Source organism: Patiria miniata, unplaced genomic scaffold (assembly GCF_015706575.1).
Source record: "Patiria miniata isolate m_02_andy unplaced genomic scaffold, ASM1570657v1 HiC_scaffold_3, whole genome shotgun sequence".
Classification (NCBI taxonomy): Eukaryota; Metazoa; Echinodermata; class Asteroidea; order Valvatida; family Asterinidae; genus Patiria; species Patiria miniata.
Window position 1 is genome coordinate 1,534,908 of NW_024037069.1, and position 20,237 is coordinate 1,555,144.

Sequence of the window (20,237 nt, forward strand, 5' to 3'; positions counted from 1 at the left end):
CTGGGACACCAATCAGAATGCTTGCAAGACCATGGAATGACTTGACCCACAGGAAGTGTTACATAACACATTCTTAGGTGTCCTTCACTGTGTTATTAATGGGCTTGGTAGACTTCAACAGCCCTAGGAAAAGTAAGCACAGTGGACACATGAGCATGAATCGTGCTCATGTAACGTGCACTATAACGTGCTCAATTATCCGCCGAATCCACCCGGAGAAGCTAGCACGCCGGAGAAGTGAGACCGTGACACCGGTTTGGCACTCAAGCATTACACTCAAACAGACCAATCTAATTTAGTCGATCCAAAAGAGTTTGCCGTATTACTCTATCTCTGGATCACCTTTATGATAGAAGAACCACTATGTGTACAAACTTTGCTCTAGGTGCTTTTAAATCAGGCAAATTTAATGAGTGGTTTCCTCAATCAAAAAGTTGGCACACTATGAATCTTAGATCGAGTAGAACACTCAAGGAGCATCCCAGTTCATCCAAGAGATTTCGAAATAGCCCAGACTCATCAATAGTCAACATAGGATTTTCAAATGTATACAATTTTAATGCTATTATCCGAGTGTATATGTTTTTGAGAATAATGGATTGTTGTGCATTTTGTATGTGTTTCGATTTCTCGTGAAATGTGTGTATTTTTAATTTATTTTAATTTTACTGTAAATCACTGTGCAATTCAGCGTCTGAGCTGCTTGATGGTGATAATCAACCCAAATAATAATAATGTTAATAATAATATTGATAAAAAAATAATAACTTATAATAACCCATAATTGGCTATTTGGGGAACATTCCCATAAACTAGTGCACACATTTTTTCCCCCAAATTTAATGACCCGTAACTCCAATTTTACCTTAATTCGCCGGGTAATTTTTACTAATTCGACCACGAGCAATCGAGTCTATTTGCGACGATAATATTTTGCCTCTAAATGTGTGACGCTAAAGTGTCTCCCGTTCTGTTCATGCCACATTCACAGAGGAGTGTTTTATTCCGGATACCTGTGATATGGCATATACCGTTTGAATTGTTAATTGTTATGGTTATGTTAATATGGGCAACACCAAAGCCCAAATCCACAGCGGCATACACTAACTGCAAACATTTCACGGACATTACAAAAAATGGAGTTCGTAAGTGAGAACGGACATATTATAAAACATATAACCGTATTAACACAATTTAGGGGCAACACCAGGCCCGACCAGTATAGTGGGCAACACAAGAAACTCAAAGCCACGGCATACACAATATGCTTGACAATAAATGAAATACATGTAGGCCTATATGAAAATGAGATATATGTGGCAATAAATGACAACAAATGCAAATTAAACTTGAATAACAAAAAAATAGCTTCCCACAGATGTACATTCAGTCAGGAAAACATCATAGCCTCGTGACACACTGAGATCGCTACGGCAAGTATCAAATTAGCCTAACAAAATAGAAAAACAATGGATTGAATGGTTCCATTTGCCCCATAAATATGAGGAGCAGGCTGTCTGTATCCTAAACATTGCGAACATTTTAATCCTTGTAATTTGTATAGTCTCTTGAAACCTTGGAGCACTATAACTGGCGGATGTAAGGGGTGGTGGTGGAAAAACATTTGCAAGGAAAGTTCCTCTGTGTACTGTCCATCATGTGCTCGCTTAAGTGTGCTTAAGTGACCAGAGGGCCCCACATATCTATACCAAGATTGGCTATTAGATGGATTTATGATGATGATGATGATGATGTGATTGCATTCCTGTGGCCCCTGGATGCCTGGTCAGGCCCCCCAATAACCCCGCCATATGCTGTCTCCGATGGCCCACCCATCAATCATCAGGTGCAAAAATTGTTTTACCATTTATTGGATAAAAACAAATCACTGTGTTTATGCCACATCCACAGAGGAGTGTTTTTATTCCGGATACCATCGATTGGGCATTTACCGGTTGCAATATGGGCAGCACCAAAGCTCAAAGCCACAGCGGCATACACCAACAACAAACATTTTACGCACATTAATTTAAAAAAAAAATGCAGTTCACATATGAGAAAGACACTTTCAAACACAAAAACACCGTAAACAAAATATCACCGTCAGGGGCAACACGAGAAACCCTAAGCCACAGCGGCATGCAAGTTCAATAACTGATGCACTTTGGCGATCGATGATGGATTTTGCAATCGGTGATGGGTCGTTGATCATCGGTCGCAAAAGTCCATCACCGATTGCAAAAGTCCATCACCGATTGCAAAGTCCATCACCGGTCGCGAAATTCCATCACCGATCGTTAACATGCATCACCAGTAAAAGTCCATCACCGATTGCAAAAGTCCATCACCGATTGCAAAAGTCCATCACCGATTGCAAAGTGATCACCGATCGCGAAAGTCCATCACCGATCGTTAATATGCATCACCAGTAAAAGTCCATCACCGATTGCGAAAGTTCATCACCGATCGTGAAAATGCATCACCAGTAAAAGTCCATCACCGATCGCGTAAGTCCATCACCGATCGTGAATATGCATCACCAGTGAAAGTCCATCACCGATCGCGAAAGTCCATCACCGATCGTGAATATGCATCACCAGTGAAAGTCCATCACCGATTGCGAAAGTCCATCACCGATCGTGAATATGCATCACCAGTAAAAGTCCATCACCGATCGCGAAAGTCCATCACCGATCGTGAATATGCATCACCAGTAAAAGTCCATCACCGATCGCGAAAGTCCATCACCGATCGTGAATATGCATCACCGATTGCAAAAGTGTATCACCGATTCGATGATCACATTAAATGCCTCTTTGGCGTTCCATAAATATGTATGCTGAATCGATTGAGAGTAATTTTGGTGTGCTGAAGCTTTCCTTGTCTCGGTTTTACGTTCGTCCGTGTAAGAGACTTGCAAACAGTGCTGAGTAGGTCCAATGGAAGAGCATCTGTCTGTTATTTCGAAGCTAGCGTGTTCGATTCCCCAAACACTCATGTCTGACATATGCAACTCAATCTCTGTCCTTTTTTTTGTTTTAAGGTAAGTGAGAACTGAATTACTATTGTAACGTCTCTCTCGGGTGAGAGACATTATCAAATAAAGAGTCAGATACAAATATCTTACACACACACACACACCCATACTTGTTTCACATGACTAGTGTGGACTTTCCAAGTTCGTGTAGTTAAGAAAAACCAGTGAAAAAAATCATTTTTCTCAAACTGTGAAAACTCTTTCAACCCAATTTTTTTTCTATGATTCCCTTTAGTGTTTCTCTTCATTCTGCTACAGATAAACCTAACCCAAAAATGCCTCTAAACCTGTTTTCCAGAAATGGGGAAACACTGTGTGGACGTGGGGTAAGTCCACACAACGTCGGTGCTACCTACATTATGTGGACGTCTTTTGTTCGGAAGTCCACACTGCGTATGTAAGACAAACTCACACAAGTACTTTATTTGAGATTATTTACATCTCAGGTCAATAGAGGGCGCACTATATACAATGTAAAGTTAAGGCGTACATGTGTACATGTCAGGAACTCTGTCGGGGTCAGAGCCCAGAGCAACAATCTAATGCATCATATGCGGGAGCTCTGTGTAGGTCAGAGCTCAGCTCAGGAATCTACTGGGGAAGAGCCCAGTACAACAATGATCAACATTGCCAGTTCTACGCGCTTTATATAGACTTTTGGGGGCGCGTCTTAGCCAATGGGAGCATTGGATTCTGGTAGTTATGAATAATGCATCCTGTACAAAGGCATGGGGAAAGTTCTCTATGGGAGATTTGTACACGACTGACTTGGACAATCTACTGGAAGAAAGTCCAAGAGCAGTGGTTAGCGGGCGGAGTAGGATCACTCGTGGGTGCGTTACGGGGAACTGATCCTCAAGGAAAAGGGAAAGGGAATAACTTCTCGGTACATAGGTTTGTGTACAAGACTTGGTCTCTAGACTAGGTAGGAATCTACACACTAATGCTATGGAGTAAAACTATGAGACGAAGGACGTAACCTGACCTCTAGCTACCGTAGGTCTCGGCCAGTGGGTTAGCGGGACACACTCGCTGGGGTGTACGGGGTCACTAAGGGGTGAATACACGGGTAGGTTTTAGCGAGCCACATTCGCTAAATGCTTGGGGTCAATGTGGGTCGGATGCGAGGTAAGGTGTGTGAGGGGAATTCGCATCGACTCCGGGGAAAGGTGGAGGGAAAATGGCTAAGTACATGTCCCATGGCGGTACATGTTCAATAGCAGTGAGAGCTACATGCATTGCGCGCTATACAATAGCGTACTGAACAATGTGCTGCACACTTGGTGTGCGTCTAAGACTTCGTGGTAAGCTTCGCGCTGTGTGTGAGGGCACACAGGATCGCTGCAAGCATTACGCTGTGCACGGAGTGGAATGGATTGGTTGGGAAAGAAGTAAACTACGCAATCATGCGGGAACGCAACACTATTCTCAAAGATGTCCCATGTTCAACGCGTCCTCGGCTCTCACTGGACACATTGTTTACCCGCTGACGACACTGGTCAGCTTTTCCGTGTGTGCATGACCCTTGTACACCAAAGTCTCCCACAGTAATAAGCAACCCAGAATGCATTGCGTTTCCGTACAGATTTTGGTACAATGATGCATGCCTGTATTAAAATTCCCCCTCGACACTAGTGCTAAATGCCCATACTTCAAAATTCCTGTTTAAATACTCAAAACTCTCACAGGTTTTAAAGATGAACAGAAACATGATGACGATCAACATGTCGTCTTTCATTTTCTTTTCAAATTTTGGTGGTTTGCTAATTGATTTTTCGAGAAATTTGCACCCTAAAAAGACGAAACCTGTTTTTCCCAAAGCGGAGAAGTATAGCTATCTTGAAAAACGATCCCTCCACAACATGGCAAACTAGCGCCAAATTCGAGCCCAATTGCATCCAAAATGCTCAGAATTGGAATCCCAAAGTCCGGGCCAGAGATGCATTGCCATAGCATTTCAGTTTCCCAATTGTATGGCTCTCAGAACTCTCTAATATAGAATATTTTGAGGGTATAACTTTTATTCATGAGCTCGGAGGATGGGTTAGGCCTAGTCTGGTATGCACGCACAATCGATTAAATCCAACCAACAGTCTTTAATGACAGGTTTGTAGTTTCTCTTCACGTCGTTTTGAATTGGAGTGCAGCGGACGGACTTCGCAAACTTCATGAAGAAACTGTTGAAGTAATGTTCCGGTGTCGTGTGACATTGTGATATTTAACAAAGAGATACAAAAATGGTTTAACACTCTGAAAAGCCGGAGTCAGATTAAATCCCGTCAAAGTGACACTTTTCCGTGTCAAGTGACACTTTTCCGGGTCAAAGTGACACTTTTCCGGGTCAAAGTGACACTTTTCCAGGTCGAAATTACACTTCTCTGGATCATTTTTCGGACCATTTGACACGGAAAATTGTCAATTTGACCCGAAGTAGCATCACTGAGTCTAATATGACCCGCATTCCGCAGGGCATGCATATCTGACCCGGGACGTTTTAGATAGAGTGAAGATATTTTACTGGAGATATTATGCTCGAAGATAGCGATTAGATGCTTCAAGGCACATATTTCAAGTTCTTTGCTAACTTCTACGGTTTCTGCATTAAAAAGGACATTTCAATTGCGACAAAAAATAACAGGCTACGAAGAGATAACTTTGGTCGCAGGAGCTCATACCATGCCAACAGCATTTATTCAACAGAAAATCTTAAAAGTGTGATTACAATAATTAAGACCCACCACCCAGAATGACTTTTCATGCTTTTGTTTAGTTCAGATATAGCGTATGATTTTTCTCATCTGCCTACAGGTCAGTTTTAAGTCTTCATAATTCACTGTATAATGTCTTGTAAGTGAAAACTGATTTCAGCAAGCTGTAAAAGAAAGGCCTATGTAATAACAAGACAACATGATAAATAAATGCATGCAAAGGAGGAAGTTGTGTCAGAGAAACTCGCAGTGGTAGCTTCACAATCGTGACACCCATCGGGTGTTGTTGTTCATTTCCAGATAAAGATTCAGACTAGGATCAGATTAAATAGTAATCGAAAAATATGTCATTAATTTACTCACGGGAGTTAGCTTTGTCAACTTTTATTCCTTGTGGGAATTTCAATTACATGTAGATGCAAAAAGTCTCATTTAACTCGAACAAGGCAAAGACAATACAACTTAAACCCTTCACCGTAATAAATATTCAATTGCGACTTCATCATCCCGAGGCTGTTGGCATTTGAAATCTGAAATGAAGACCAAAACAAGAGAAAATAAAAATAATTTCATTGTTAAGCTCACACCAATCTCGTCGGATGAAAAAAAATGGAAAAAAAATATCGTTTTTGGTATTAATTTACGTCCTTTGAACTTGCTTAAAATGTCAGTGCTAGAAATCGCATGCACAGAAACTAGTACAGGAATGTTAAATGTCTATAATGGTGTCAAATCTAGCCCAGGTTGGACGATTGGATTGTCTTCATTGCATTACGACTGACGTCCAGGTTCTTAGACCTCTGTGGAATACGACTCAAAAAAAGAAAATTATTGTTTTGAGCACTTAATATCGTGGACTCCCTCTGTACGTAGGGAGGTAAGGAAGTCTACTGGGTTACATTGGTTTCAAGGTAAGTCAATTACAGCAAAATGCAGTTTTGAATGACAAATTTTCCTCTTTTTGAGGTTATTATTTCCTTAAACGGGTGCAGCTAAGTTGAACGATTATATCTGTCATTACGTGGGCTCACTAGCTATGGCCAAACAAAAAAGTCTCCGGTTTCAGGTATGCGCCCGCGTCGCCCTTGCCATGCGCTTCGGCAAAATGAAACAGTTTTTCTTTCCAATGTAAGATGATGCCTCAAAACTGCCAAACTCACTGGTTTGACTGGAATCCGGCTGCAGCACAATTTTATAATGTTTTTAGATGGGGTTATGATCGAGTATAAGCTTTATGTGGCCTCTAGGGACTCCGAATGCGCTAAATATAGTTGGGCACTATTTGCAGTCATCAGCCGACATTTGAGGAAAAAAACGGGGGGAAAAAGCCGGGTCGCTGCACCACATTTTTGGGGCAAGCTTCATACCAGAAACCCGGAGACTTTTTTAGCCTAGGTTGAACGCCATTAACGAAAGTGGGGTCACTACTCGACAAGCTTTGCTTTTTAGAGACCCGCATCCATTAATATAACGATTGTCAACTTTTCGGAAGAAGCAACAATTACCTTCAATATTTTGCCATTCTCTTGTAAGGATAGTCGCACACTCCCCATGGCATGCAGGTCAATTCGGGAAAGCACGGTGGAAGATCAAAACCACAGGCTGAAAATAAAGCAGTTGGATACGAAATGTTAGTGTTACCACACAATAACACTGTGCATCAATACATTGGCAGCGTGTTTAATGTGAACATTAAATCTGATTAATTAGCTCGAAATTAAGAATAAATCAACTGCAGAAACTTACGTGCTCCTTGATATTGTTTCACAGCAACCTCGTCGGCTGAAAGGAAAGAGAGGCGGAACAATTATTTTATTGCTGGTCAGTGCGTCATTTTAGATAAAAAAAAAATCACAACGCTAAATCTTACACATATAATGACAAGGATCTCTATCGGAACATGGTCGAATGTCCATTAAAATGTATCAGTACTTTACTACTGTACTGGCCCGATTGGCGGATTGCATCGTAATCTTAAATAGATTTAACTAAGCTGCATCGGTTAAAAGGGAATAACTTCAAAAGAGGAAAATAATCCTAGAAACTTCGCCGCTTGAGCTGACGAGCAATAGACGGAGAACATGTGGACTGTTCACTTTTTATGTTCACTGCGTTAAAGATGCGTCCCCCGCGCTCCTCAAAAAGGAAACGGGACACAGCATTGCTTTCCAATGATTCTATTAAAAAAGCGTTACATCGGTTTCCAGGTAAGTCAATTACAGTTAAATGCAGTTTTGAATGACATATTTTCCTTTTTTTTAAATTATTATTTCCTTAAACGGGTGCAGCTATTAAGTTGAACGAAATATATTTATCATTACGCTACGTGGGCTCCCTAGCTAAGGCCACAAAAAAGTCTCCAGTTTCAGGTATGCGCGCGCGTCGCCGAAGCCATGCGCGTCACGTCGGCAAAATGAAAAAGGTTTTTTTGCCAATGTAAGATGATGTCTCAAAACTACCAAACTCACTGGTTTGACTGGAATCCTGCTACAGCACAATTTTAACGTGTTTTTAGATGGGGTTACGATCGAGTATAAGCTTTATGTGGCCTCTAGGGACTCGCATTGCACTAAATTTAGTCGGGCACCATTTGCAGTCATCAGCCGACATTTGAAGAAAACAAAACGGGAAAAAAGCCGGGTCGCCGCACCAGTTTTTGGGGCAAGCTTCATTCCAGAAACCGGAGACTTTTTTTGGCCTAAGTTCAACGACATCTATTTAACAAAAGTGGGGTCACTTATCGACAAGCTTTGCTTTTTAGAGACCCTCATCCACATTATTGTGATCTAATGATTGTCTTGACATACTGCTTTGTATTGTTACGTGGTAAATAAAGTAAGATTGATTAATTGATTGATTGATTAATTGATTGATTGATTGAAACAGCCCCCCCCCCCTTCCGGAAAAAAACATTATAACGACTGTCGATTCAACTTTTAGGAAGAGGTAAAAATTACCTTCAACATTTGCCATTCTCTTGTAAGGATAGTCGCACACTCCCCATGGCATGCAGGTCAATTCGGGAAAGCACGGTGGAAGATCAAAACCACAGGCTGAAAATAAAGCAGTTGGATACGAAATGTTAGTGTTACCACACAATAACACTGTGCATCAATACATTGGCAGCGTGTTTAATGTGAACATTTAATCTGATTAATTAGCTCGAAATTAAGAATAAATCAACTGCAGAAACTTACGTGCTCCTCGATATTGTTTCACAGCAACCTCGTCGGCTGAAAGGAAAGAGAGGCGGAACAATTATTTTATTGCTGGTCAGTGCGTCATTTTAGATAAAAAAAAATCACAACGCTAAATCTTACACATATAATGACAAGGATCTCTATCGGAACATGGTCGAATGTCCATTAAAATGTATCAGTACTTTACTACTGTACTGGCCCGATTGGCGGATTGCATCGTAATGTTAAATAGATTTAACTAAGCTGCATCGGTTAAAAGGGAATAACTTCAAAAAGAGGAAAATAATCCTAGAAACTTCGCCGCTTGAGCTGACGAGCAATAGACGGAGAACATGTGGACTGTTCACTTTTTATGTTCACTGCGTTAAAGATGCGTCCCCCGCGCTCCTCAAAAAGGAAACGGGACACAGCATTGCTTTCCAATGATTCTATTAAAAAAGCGTTACATCGGTTTCCAGGTAAGTCAATTACAGTTAAATGCAGTTTTGAATGACACATTTTCCTTTTTTTTAAAATTATTATTTCCTTAAACAGGTGCAGCTATTAAGTTGAACGAAATATATTTATCATTACGCTACGTGGGCTCCCTAGCTAAGGCCACAAAAAAGTCTCCGGTTTCAGGTATGCGCGAGCGTCGCCGTTGCCATGCGCGTCACGTCGGCAAAATGAAACAGTTTTTTTTGCCAATGTGAGATGATGTCTCAAAACTGCCAAACTCACTGGTTTGACTGGAATCCTGCTGCAGCACAATTTTAACGTGTTTTTAGATGGGGTTACGATCGAGTATAAGCTTTATGTGGCCTCTAGGGACTCCCAATGCACTAAATTTAGTCGGGCACCATTTGCAGTCATCAGCCGACATTTGAAGAAAAAAAACGGGGAAAAAAAGCCGGGTCGCCGCACCACTTTTTGGGGCAAGCTTCATACCAGAAACCGGAGACTTTTTTTTAGCCTAAGTTGAACGACATCTATTTAACAAAAGTGGGGTCACTACTCGACAAGCTTTGCTTTTAGGAGACCCTCATCCACATTATTGTGATCTAATGATTGTCTTGACATACTGCTTTGTATTGTTACGTGGTAAATAAAGTAAGATTTATTAATTGATTGATTGATTGATTGATTGAAACAGCTCCCCCCCCCTTCCGGAAAAAAACATTATTATAACGACTGTCGAGTCAACTTTTCGGAAGAAGTAAAAATTACCTTCAACATTTGCCATTCTCTTGTAAGGAAAGTCGCACACTCCCCATGGCGTGCAGGTCAATTCGGGAAGGCACGGTGGAAAATCAAAACCACAGGCTGAAAATAAAGCAGTTGGATACGAAATGTTAGTGTTACCACACGATAACACTGTGCATCAATACATTGGCAGCGTGTTTAATGTGAACATTAAATTTGATTAATTAGCTCGAAATTAAGAATAAATCAACTGCAGAAACTTACGTGCTCCTGGATATTGTCTCACAGCAACCTCGTCGGCTGAAAGGAAAGAGAGGCGGAACAATTATTTTATTGCTGGTCAGTGCGTCGGTTGAGATAAAAAAATTCACAACGCTAAATCTTACACATAATAATTACAAGGATCTGTATTAGAACAAGGTCGAATGTCCATTAAAATGTGTCAGTACTTTACTACTGTACTGGCCCGATTGGCGGATTGCATAGTAATGTTAAATACATGTCGTTTAACTAAGCTGCATCCGTTAAAAGGGAATAATTTCAAAAAGAGGAAAATAATCCTAGAAACTTCGCCGCTTGAGCTGAAGAGCAATGAGACGGAGAACATGTTGACTATTCACTTTTTATGTTCACTGCGTTAAACATGCGTCCCCCGCGCTCCTCAAAAAGGAAACGGGACACAGCATTGCTTTCCAATGATTCTATTAAAAAAGTGTTACATCGGTTTCGAGGTAAGTCAATTACAGTAAAATGCAGTTTTGAATGACAAATTTTCCTCTTTTTGAAATTATTATTTCCTTAAACGGGTGCAGCTTAGTTGAACGAAATATATCATTACGTGGGCTCACTAGCTAAGGCCAAAAAAAGTTTCCGGTTTCAGGTATGCGCGCGCGTCGCCGTTGCCATGCGCGTCACGTCGGCAAAATGAAACAGTTTTTTTTGCCAATGTAAGATGATGTCTCAAAACTGCCAAACTCACTGGTTTGACTGGAATCCTGCTGCAGCACAATTTTAACGTGTTTTTAGATGGGGTTACGATCGAGTATAAGCTTTATGTAGCCTCTAGGGACTCCCATTGCACTAAATGTAGTCGGACACCATTTGCAGTCATCAGCCGGCATTGAGAAAAAAAACGGGGAAAAAAAGCCGGGTCGCCGCACCACTTTTTGGGGCAAGCTTCATACCAGAAACCGGAGACTTTTTTTTAGCCTAAGTTGAACGACATCTATTTAACAAAAGTGGGGTCACTACTCGACAAGCTTTGCTTTTAGGAGACCCTCATCCACATTATTGTGATCTAATGATTGTCTTGACATACTGCTTTGTATTGTTACGTGGTAAATAAAGTAAGATTTATTAATTGATTGATTGATTGATTGATTGAAACAGCCTCCCCCCCCCTTCCGGAAAAAAACACATTATAACGACTGTCGAGTCAACTTTTCGGAAGAAGTAAAAATTACCTTCAACATTTGCCATTCTCTTGTAAGGAAAGTCGCACACTCCCCATGGCGTGCAGGTCAATTCGGGAAGGCACGGTGGAAAATCAAAACCACAGGCTGAAAATAAAGCAGTTGGATACGAAATGTTAGTGTTACCACACGATAACACTGTGCATCAATACATTGGCAGCGTGTTTAATGTGAACATTAAATTTGATTAATTAGCTCGAAATTAAGAATAAATCAACTGCAGAAACTTACGTGCTCCTGGATATTGTCTCACAGCAACCTCGTCGGCTGAAAGGAAAGAGAGGCGGAACAATTATTTTATTGCTGGTCAGTGCGTCGGTTGAGATAAAAAAATTCACAACGCTAAATCTTACACATAATAATTACAAGGATCTGTATTAGAACAAGGTCGAATGTCCATTAAAATGTGTCAGTACTTTACTACTGTACTGGCCCGATTGGCGGATTGCATAGTAATGTTAAATACATGTCGTTTAACTAAGCTGCATCCGTTAAAAGGGAATAATTTCAAAAAGAGGAAAATAATCCTAGAAACTTCGCCGCTTGAGCTGAAGAGCAATGAGACGGAGAACATGTTGACTATTCACTTTTTATGTTCACTGCGTTAAACATGCGTCCCCCGCGCTCCTCAAAAAGGAAACGGGACACAGCATTGCTTTCCAATGATTCTATTAAAAAAGTGTTACATCGGTTTCGAGGTAAGTCAATTACAGTAAAATGCAGTTTTGAATGACAAATTTTCCTCTTTTTGAAATTATTATTTCCTTAAACGGGTGCAGCTTAGTTGAACGAAATATATCATTACGTGGGCTCACTAGCTAAGGCCAAAAAAAGTTTCCGGTTTCAGGTATGCGCGCGCGTCGCCGTTGCCATGCGCGTCACGTCGGCAAAATGAAACAGTTTTTTTTGCCAATGTAAGATGATGTCTCAAAACTGCCAAACTCACTGGTTTGACTGGAATCCTGCTGCAGCACAATTTTAACGTGTTTTTAGATGGGGTTACGATCGAGTATAAGCTTTATGTAGCCTCTAGGGACTCCCATTGCACTAAATGTAGTCGGACACCATTTGCAGTCATCAGCCGGCATTGAGAAAAAAAACGGGGAAAAAAAGCCGGGTCGCCGCACCACTTTTTGGGGCAAGCTTCATACCAGAAACCGGAGACTTTTTTTTAGCCTAAGTTGAACGACATCTATTTAACAAAAGTGGGGTCACTACTCGACAAGCTTTGCTTTTTAGAGACCCTCATCCACATTATTGTGATCTAATGATTGTCTTGACATACTGCTTTGTATTGTTACGTGGTAAATAAAGTAAGATTGATTGATTGATTGATTGATTGATTTATTGAAACAGCCTCCCCCCCCCCTTCAGGAAAAAAACACATTATAACGACTGTCGAGTCAACTTTTCGGAAGAAGTAAAAATTACCTTCAACATTTGCCATTCTCTTGTAAGGAAAGTCGCACACTCCCCATGGCGTGCAGGTCAATTCGGGAAGGCACGGTGGAAAATCAAAACCACAGGCTGAAAATAAAGCAGTTGGATACGAAATGTTAGTGTTACCACACGATAACACTGTGCATCAATACATTGGCAGCGTGTTTAATGTGAACATTAAATTTGATTAATTAGCTCGAAATTAAGAATAAATCAACTGCAGAAACTTACGTGCTCCTGGATATTGTCTCACAGCAACCTCGTCGGCTGAAAGGAAAGAGAGGCGGAACAATTATTTTATTGCTGGTCAGTGCGTCGGTTGAGATAAAAAAATTCACAACGCTAAATCTTACACATAATAATTACAAGGATCTGTATTAGAACAAGGTCGAATGTCCATTAAAATGTGTCAGTACTTTACTACTGTACTGGCCCGATTGGCGGATTGCATAGTAATGTTAAATACATGTCGTTTAACTAAGCTGCATCCGTTAAAAGGGAATAATTTCAAAAAGAGGAAAATAATCCTAGAAACTTCGCCGCTTGAGCTGAAGAGCAATGAGACGGAGAACATGTTGACTATTCACTTTTTATGTTCACTGCGTTAAACATGCGTCCCCCGCGCTCCTCAAAAAGGAAACGGGACACAGCATTGCTTTCCAATGATTCTATTAAAAAAGTGTTACATCGGTTTCGAGGTAAGTCAATTACAGTAAAATGCAGTTTTGAATGACAAATTTTCCTCTTTTTGAAATTATTATTTCCTTAAACGGGTGCAGCTTAGTTGAACGAAATATATCATTACGTGGGCTCACTAGCTAAGGCCAAAAAAAGTTTCCGGTTTCAGGTATGCGCGCGCGTCGCCGTTGCCATGCGCGTCACGTCGGCAAAATGAAACAGTTTTTTTTGCCAATGTAAGATGATGTCTCAAAACTGCCAAACTCACTGGTTTGACTGGAATCCTGCTACAGCACAATTTTAACGTGTTTTTAGATGGGGTTACGATCGAGTATAAGCTTTATGTAGCCTCTAGGGACTCCCATTGCACTAAATGTAGTCGGGCACCATTTGCAGTCATCAGCCGGCATTGAGAAAAAAAACGGGAAAAAAAAGCCGGGTCGCCGCACCACTTTTTGGGGCAAGCTTCATACCAGAAACCGGAGACTTTTTTTTGGCCTAAGTTGAACGACATCTATTTAACAAAAGTGGGGTCACTACTCGACAAGCTTTGCTTTTTGGAGACCCTCATCCACATTATTGTGATCTTATGATTGTCTTGACATACTGCTTTGTATTGCTATGTGGTAAATAAAGTAAGATTGATTAAATGATTGATTGATTGATTGATTGAAACAGCCCCCCCCCCTTCCGGGAAATAAACATTATAACGATTGTCGAGTCAACTTTTCGGACGAAGTAAAAATTACCTTCAACATTTGCCATTCTCTTGTAAGGAATGTCGCACACTCCCCATGGCATGCAGGTCAAGCCGGGATCGCACGGTGGAGAATCAAAACCACAGGCTGAAAATAAAGCAGTTGGATACGAAATGTTAGTGTTACCACGCGATAACACTGTGCATCAATACATTGGCAGCGTGTTTAATGTGAACATTAAATCTAATTAATTAGCTCGAAATTAAGAATAAATCAACTGCAGAAACTTACGTGCTCCTGGATATTGTTTCACAGCAACCTCGTCGGCTGAAAGGAAAGAGAGGCGGAACAATTATTTTATTGCTAGTCAGTGCGTCAGTTTAGATAAAAAAATTCACAACGCTAAATCTTACACATATAATGACAAGGATCTTTATTGGAACATGGTCGAATGTCCATTAAAATGTGTCAGTACTTTACTACTGTACTGGCCCGATTGGCGGATTGCATCCTAATGTTAAATAGATGTCGTTTAACTAAGCTGCATCCGTTAAAAGGGAATAACTTCAAAAAGAAATGCGTGCCCCGTGCTCTTCAAAAAGGAAACGGGACACAGCTTTGGTTTCCAATGATTCTATTAAAAAGGTGTTCCATTGGTTTCAAGGGAAGTCAATTACGGTCATCATTGTGGAATAATGATTGGAACTCGGTAACAAAAACATCCTGTTGTTTACCATAACGACTGTCATGAGTTTATAGCATCCTTGTTATATTCTGGAATTCAGCTGTACTTTCAGTCAGTTACCTTTTGTATTTTTTTTCTCTTTTGTACCTTGTCATTATAGTTGTTGTACATGTACGCCAATGTGTTAAATACGGAACCAGACCACGTCCAAGCATTTGCTTTTTGCCTGGTATCTGCCATTGATCACCCACTGTGCAATTTTTGTAAACAACTGTGTATTGTGATGTATGGAAATAAAACAATACCAATACCATAACCAATTCCAGGGCCCGCAATATTCTAGGCTGTACGGAAAAAGAATGTGACAGGGAACCTGCTCAATTCTAAAATTCATGTTTTATATTTTGCTTTCAATTAACGGGAAAACTACTTCTATTTTTCATTTTGGCCATCTTCAATCAGAAGCGACCATACAGCTACATTTTAAATTAATGTGGCGCCATGGAACCGACTTACTTTGTGGGGCCGCAAATAAAGTCCAACCTTTTAAAATCAACAATTCAATCAACTAAACGTCGGTCGATTTTGATGTTTCTTTGACTCCACGGAAAATAACAATGGGAATGTTCGGGGTGAAACACAAATTAGCACGGGGATTTGATTATGGTCGGAGGGAGGCACTCTCTCACAAAAAGAAACGACGGACTGAAGCTAAAAAAAGAAAGAAGGGAAAAACAAGGAAATGTTACCTTCGTTAGTTTTAGCCGAGAGGACAGAGCCCAGGCACACCAGAACGACCAAGCAGATATAAGCCTTCATCTTGACTGCATAAAGATACGTTAACCGAGAATAATACAAATATACACAACAAGAACGGTACTCGTTCCATACCTGCATCGAGCATCAATGTATTTTCCTGCCCTGTTGCCTTAATCATGATAATACCAAAGTTGTAATGACTATTTAGCTGGTGAATAACTACATAAATTGAATTCTCCATATCTGCAGATGTCTAGATTTAAAAAATTCAGAAAACACGATTCCAGCAATTATGGCGTCAAATCAAATGATTTAAAAAATGGCTACTAGACTGATAGTCCGTGGGACGAGAGACCGAAAACGCTTTAGTTTTCGAGATACGCGATCTGGTCCGCCGAATTTTATAAAACTTTACAGACATGTAGATTATGATGTACCATATCGAAAAAAACATTGATCCCCGATCCATAGTTTGTTTGGGAATGAGAAAATCTGGGATAAAACCGCCGAAAATTCTGCATGAGAAAAACATAAGAATCAGGGCCCTCTATTGATACAGTCAGAACCATTTTCGCACGCAATGAGCGCTTGCCAGATAACACTTCTTTCAACTTCCGTTTGAAAAAAGATCATTACAGATCAAATTCGTCTAAGCTGTTGCCGAATGGCAGCATTCAGAAATCGAATTCGTTGATAATAAATCAATGTAATTTCTTGACTAAGAAGGTTTGGCGTAGACTAGACGAAAACGATACTCTGGTCCGAAAACGTGTATATACTTGTTGTTTGAATTGCTTGAACTGAATTTTATACTGTCACACAAAAGACAAAATTAAACGTTGGAAGTGCACTAAATCGACAGTGATGGGCGAATATGAATATTAGAAACGGTGAATTCGAATGATAAACGTTTTAAAATAGCCGGGGAAACCTATATAATCTAATTTAATCCACTCATAATTTATTTATTTATTCTTTTTTGGGGGGATGTAAACCTGCACAGTTGTTACCCACCCGTATACACAAGAAGAATGGTATTTAGATTACATAGGTTTGTTCAATCTGTACTGAATGAGCATTAATTACTTAATTATTTTTAACTGACCAAAACGAGATTATGAGCACATGTACAGGCCGGTTAGATAATTGTTGTATAACTTTTAACATATCAAAAGCCTCATCAAATTGAAGGACCCACTTTTTTGTTTGCAAACTTTAAGAAGAGAAAATTAATGTATATTCCCCTATTTGGAAGCTGTGAGAGGCACTGCAGCATTACCACTGCAATTTGTTTCAGCTGAAACTGTTTTACCGATTTTATTATTTTGAATCTTGTTTTAAGAACCGATTCCTTATTTTGTTGTTGCTCTGTCCGTGAAACCACAAATAACCCAACGGTCCACCCGCTTCCTTTTTGAGGCTGCATCAAATTTGCATTACTTTTTTAAATTTCAGGAATAACATGTCTTAGAGATGGTTCAGAAGTTCAGATGCTCCAGCAGATGCCACGGACTTATATTATTTTTGAAAACATGTTACCCTGAGATAAGAGTTCACAAAATTATTCTGATCTGTGGTTTAACCATACCAATCGATGTTCAGCTAATACATAACATGTAAACATTCGATCTTAAATTTAAAGCGTGATCATTTTCATGTTGGACAAAACTGTAACGAAGATATTTTGGTATCCCGATGACAAATAACAAAAATCTAGAATATAATATATGAAAGAAGTGTCATTTAGCATTGGCCGAGTTTTGGCGGGTCTTGTTCTTGACACGGGTATATAGTTACATACAACGACGGATAGGGGCATGGTGTGAGATCCTGCTCCGAGTACAGTGCTCGTGGGTCGTGTTCTCGCCGTCGAGCGCGAGAACAATAATACTCGCGTCAACTTGAGAACAGACCGCCGGCCCGAACTCAGAGTCGGACAGCCATTGCGTGAGAAAAGGTTTCTGACTGTATCAATAGGGGACGCTGTTTCTTATGTTTTTTTTCTCATGTAGAATTTTCGGCGTTTTTATCCCAGATTTTCTCATTCCCGAACAAACTGTGGATCGGGGAACAAAGATTTTTTTCGATATGGTACACCATAATCTACATGTCTGTGAAGTTTTATAAAATTCGGCGAACCAGACCGCGTGGCGAGCGGAAAAAAAGGCCTCGTCCCATGGACTATGAACGAATGTCAGCTTAACGATCTTAATCAACGTAAAGACACTTGTGACTAAATAAATGTACACTGAATCACTAAGTCCCCTCAAATTGTCATCGTGCTCGCATTGGACGGATTTTGTTCGCAGACACGCCGGTGCGCGCAATTTTACATTCAATGTACAGGGGATGGCCTTCCCACAATCATTTGCAGCTACGCGGCGAACGTGAACGACATCAGCGGTGACTGGCGGGCTCGGGGGACGGCGGGAACGAGGAAAACCGACGACCGTACTCGCGGGTGCATTATTCTCATGAGGGCTTAATATATAGAGCTCGTCCCCAACTGGCTTTCATAGGAAAGCGCGCGTTAGCAAATCGTGATGTCATTATGTCTAGGGTCTATTGCCTGATGAGTTCCTTCGAATATGTTCCCAGATTTAACGCGAATAATGGCAGATGGTAATTCTGATGGACTCAACAGAAACCAGTTGAAACCAACTGAAAAACCCAGTCAATAACTGGTAATTCTGATGGACTCAACATTAACAGGAACCAGTTGAAACCAACTGAACAGACCTGTAATAACTGGTAATCCTGATGAAATCAACAGGAACCAGTTGGAAACAACTGAACAAACCAGTAATAACGGGTAATTATGCCAGTTGAAACCAGTTGAACGAACCAGAAACCTACTGGGAACTCTTATGGAGTCATGTAGTGTATGTGACAGGTCCGTAAGACGAGCGTTTGGCATCTACACATAGGCTAACGCAATGTAAACTGTCGCTTCGTAATAGCCGTGAAAATTAGGGAGGATGGATTGAAATTACTCACAAAGTAAGTTACTTACATGAAGTTGACGCTGTTGTGCTCCTGAAGTAGAGATAAGCTTGCTAGTTGACGACAATCGCCGGAATGACTATTCGAAGAACGAGACAGACTTTTTATACTATTTGGAGATGTAAATGGACGGTGCAGAGCTTACGATAGTGGTAACGAAGGACCGATAGCGTGAGGGTGGTATCAGCAGACGTTCGTGATTGGCTGAAAATTATAAGATGTGAACTCCATTGAAACACCGATCCATTGAGCCCCACCCACGATTTCTTGACCAATCACGGCTGCGATTTAAGACTGACATGCGTGCACTCAAGTCCACCATGCGTGTGCGTGCGTTTGACGCACGGGTTGGCACGTTGGATGGGGTCACGTGTTGTTGCCCGCGTGCTCAGTGGGCGGGGCTTAATGGATTTGTCTATTGATCGTGGTTTCTTGGTTGATGACTCATCAAAAAAACTTCATATGACTCCTAAAAAAAACCTTCACTTTTGGTCCAAAAAATGACAAAATATCAATAAACCATTCGAAAAAAACCCAATAAAGCGATGATCTTTAACGACACCAGAATTGTCATCAGAAATCCTTAAAGTTAAGACTTTCTGTAGTGGATACAAGGACAAGCACATTTTCCATGTACCTTTTCACAACTACTGGTCTCATTTTCATCGGTCTTGTCTTGTATTTGAACCGGGCAGTTAGATTTTGAAAACTCGGTACATGCAGAGAGCAACTCTTCATAAAGATACCCAAGAAATTTCATGACTATAGGTCAAAGGGTTTTGGAATTATGGCTAATTAACTATTCATATGTACGAATGGTAATTCTGGTATGTGTACACGACGAATATGGGAAAATTCAGTTTTCACGGCGCGTAGCGCCTGAAAACTTTTCGCTGCGCGACAACCCCTGGTCTGATTTTTATGTTTTTGGTGTCAAAAGATGCGCAAGGCTTGAGGCTAAAAAGTCAGTACAGCTCGGGTTATTACAACCCTTCATGGTTAAAGGCGAGTGCGCAGAAATAGGAGCGCGTAGCTTTAGGGGGTCTGACGATACATTAACTTTGCATAATGTGTGTGTTCGTTGTTTTTCGTTTAGTGTGTGTAGTGCTATGCACACCCATACATGCATTGAAGTAGACATGGTGCACATGTATTGTACTCGCATTGTAATCACATGTATTGTATGCACATGTGCATTATACATGTACATGTATTTGTGAATCTTTTATTTATTTATTTAGGGTGTCTTTTTAAGAGGTGTCTTATTGGAGTCTTTTTTAGTGGAGTCTTGTTGGGAGACACATGACCATGACAGAATAAATTGAGTTGCTGAAACTGATTGAGTCAGAGTTTTCTGTGGGTGTCCCATCAGCCT

General features: G+C 40.6%; 1 protein-coding gene across 4 annotated transcripts; it reads right to left on the bottom strand.

Annotated features, from left to right (window-relative positions):
* Positions 1–5,687: 5,687 nt before the first annotated feature.
* On the bottom strand, positions 5,688–18,981 carry LOC119738466. Of its 4 annotated transcripts, XM_038213366.1 has the most exons (15): positions 18,873–18,981; positions 15,850–15,924; positions 14,707–14,742; positions 14,467–14,562; positions 13,271–13,306; positions 13,031–13,126; positions 11,831–11,866; positions 11,591–11,686; positions 10,392–10,427; positions 10,152–10,247; positions 8,943–8,978; positions 8,703–8,798; positions 7,492–7,527; positions 7,251–7,347; positions 5,688–6,275 (listed from the first exon to the last, which is right to left on the bottom strand). In XM_038213366.1, exons 2-14 carry the CDS (start codon positions 15,917–15,919, stop codon positions 7,253–7,255), a joined length of 861 nt encoding a protein of 286 aa, XP_038069294.1. In that variant the 5' UTR covers positions 15,920–15,924; positions 18,873–18,981; the 3' UTR covers positions 5,688–6,275; positions 7,251–7,252. The 4 variants fall into 4 exon arrangements, with proteins under 4 accessions (XP_038069294.1, XP_038069295.1, XP_038069296.1 ...); XM_038213367.1 differs by lacking the exons at positions 14,467–14,562; positions 14,707–14,742; XM_038213368.1 differs by lacking the exons at positions 13,271–13,306; positions 14,467–14,562.
* Positions 18,982–20,237: the final 1,256 nt, after the last annotated feature.

Bases quoted from the DNA above. Each gene is read 5' to 3' on its own strand.
- LOC119738466 (XM_038213366.1), bottom strand. From the start codon at position 15,919: ATGAAGGCTTATATCTGCTTGGTCGTTCTGGTGTGCCTGGGCTCTGTC. The intron at 10,248-10,391 runs GTAAGTTTCTGC...CTTTATTTTCAG, and splicing joins GAGACAATATCCAGGAGCAC to CCTGTGGTTTTGATTTTCCA. The intron at 8,979-10,151 runs GTAATTTTTACT...CTTTCCTTTCAG, and splicing joins GAGAATGGCAAATGTTGAAG to CCGACGAGGTTGCTGTGAAA.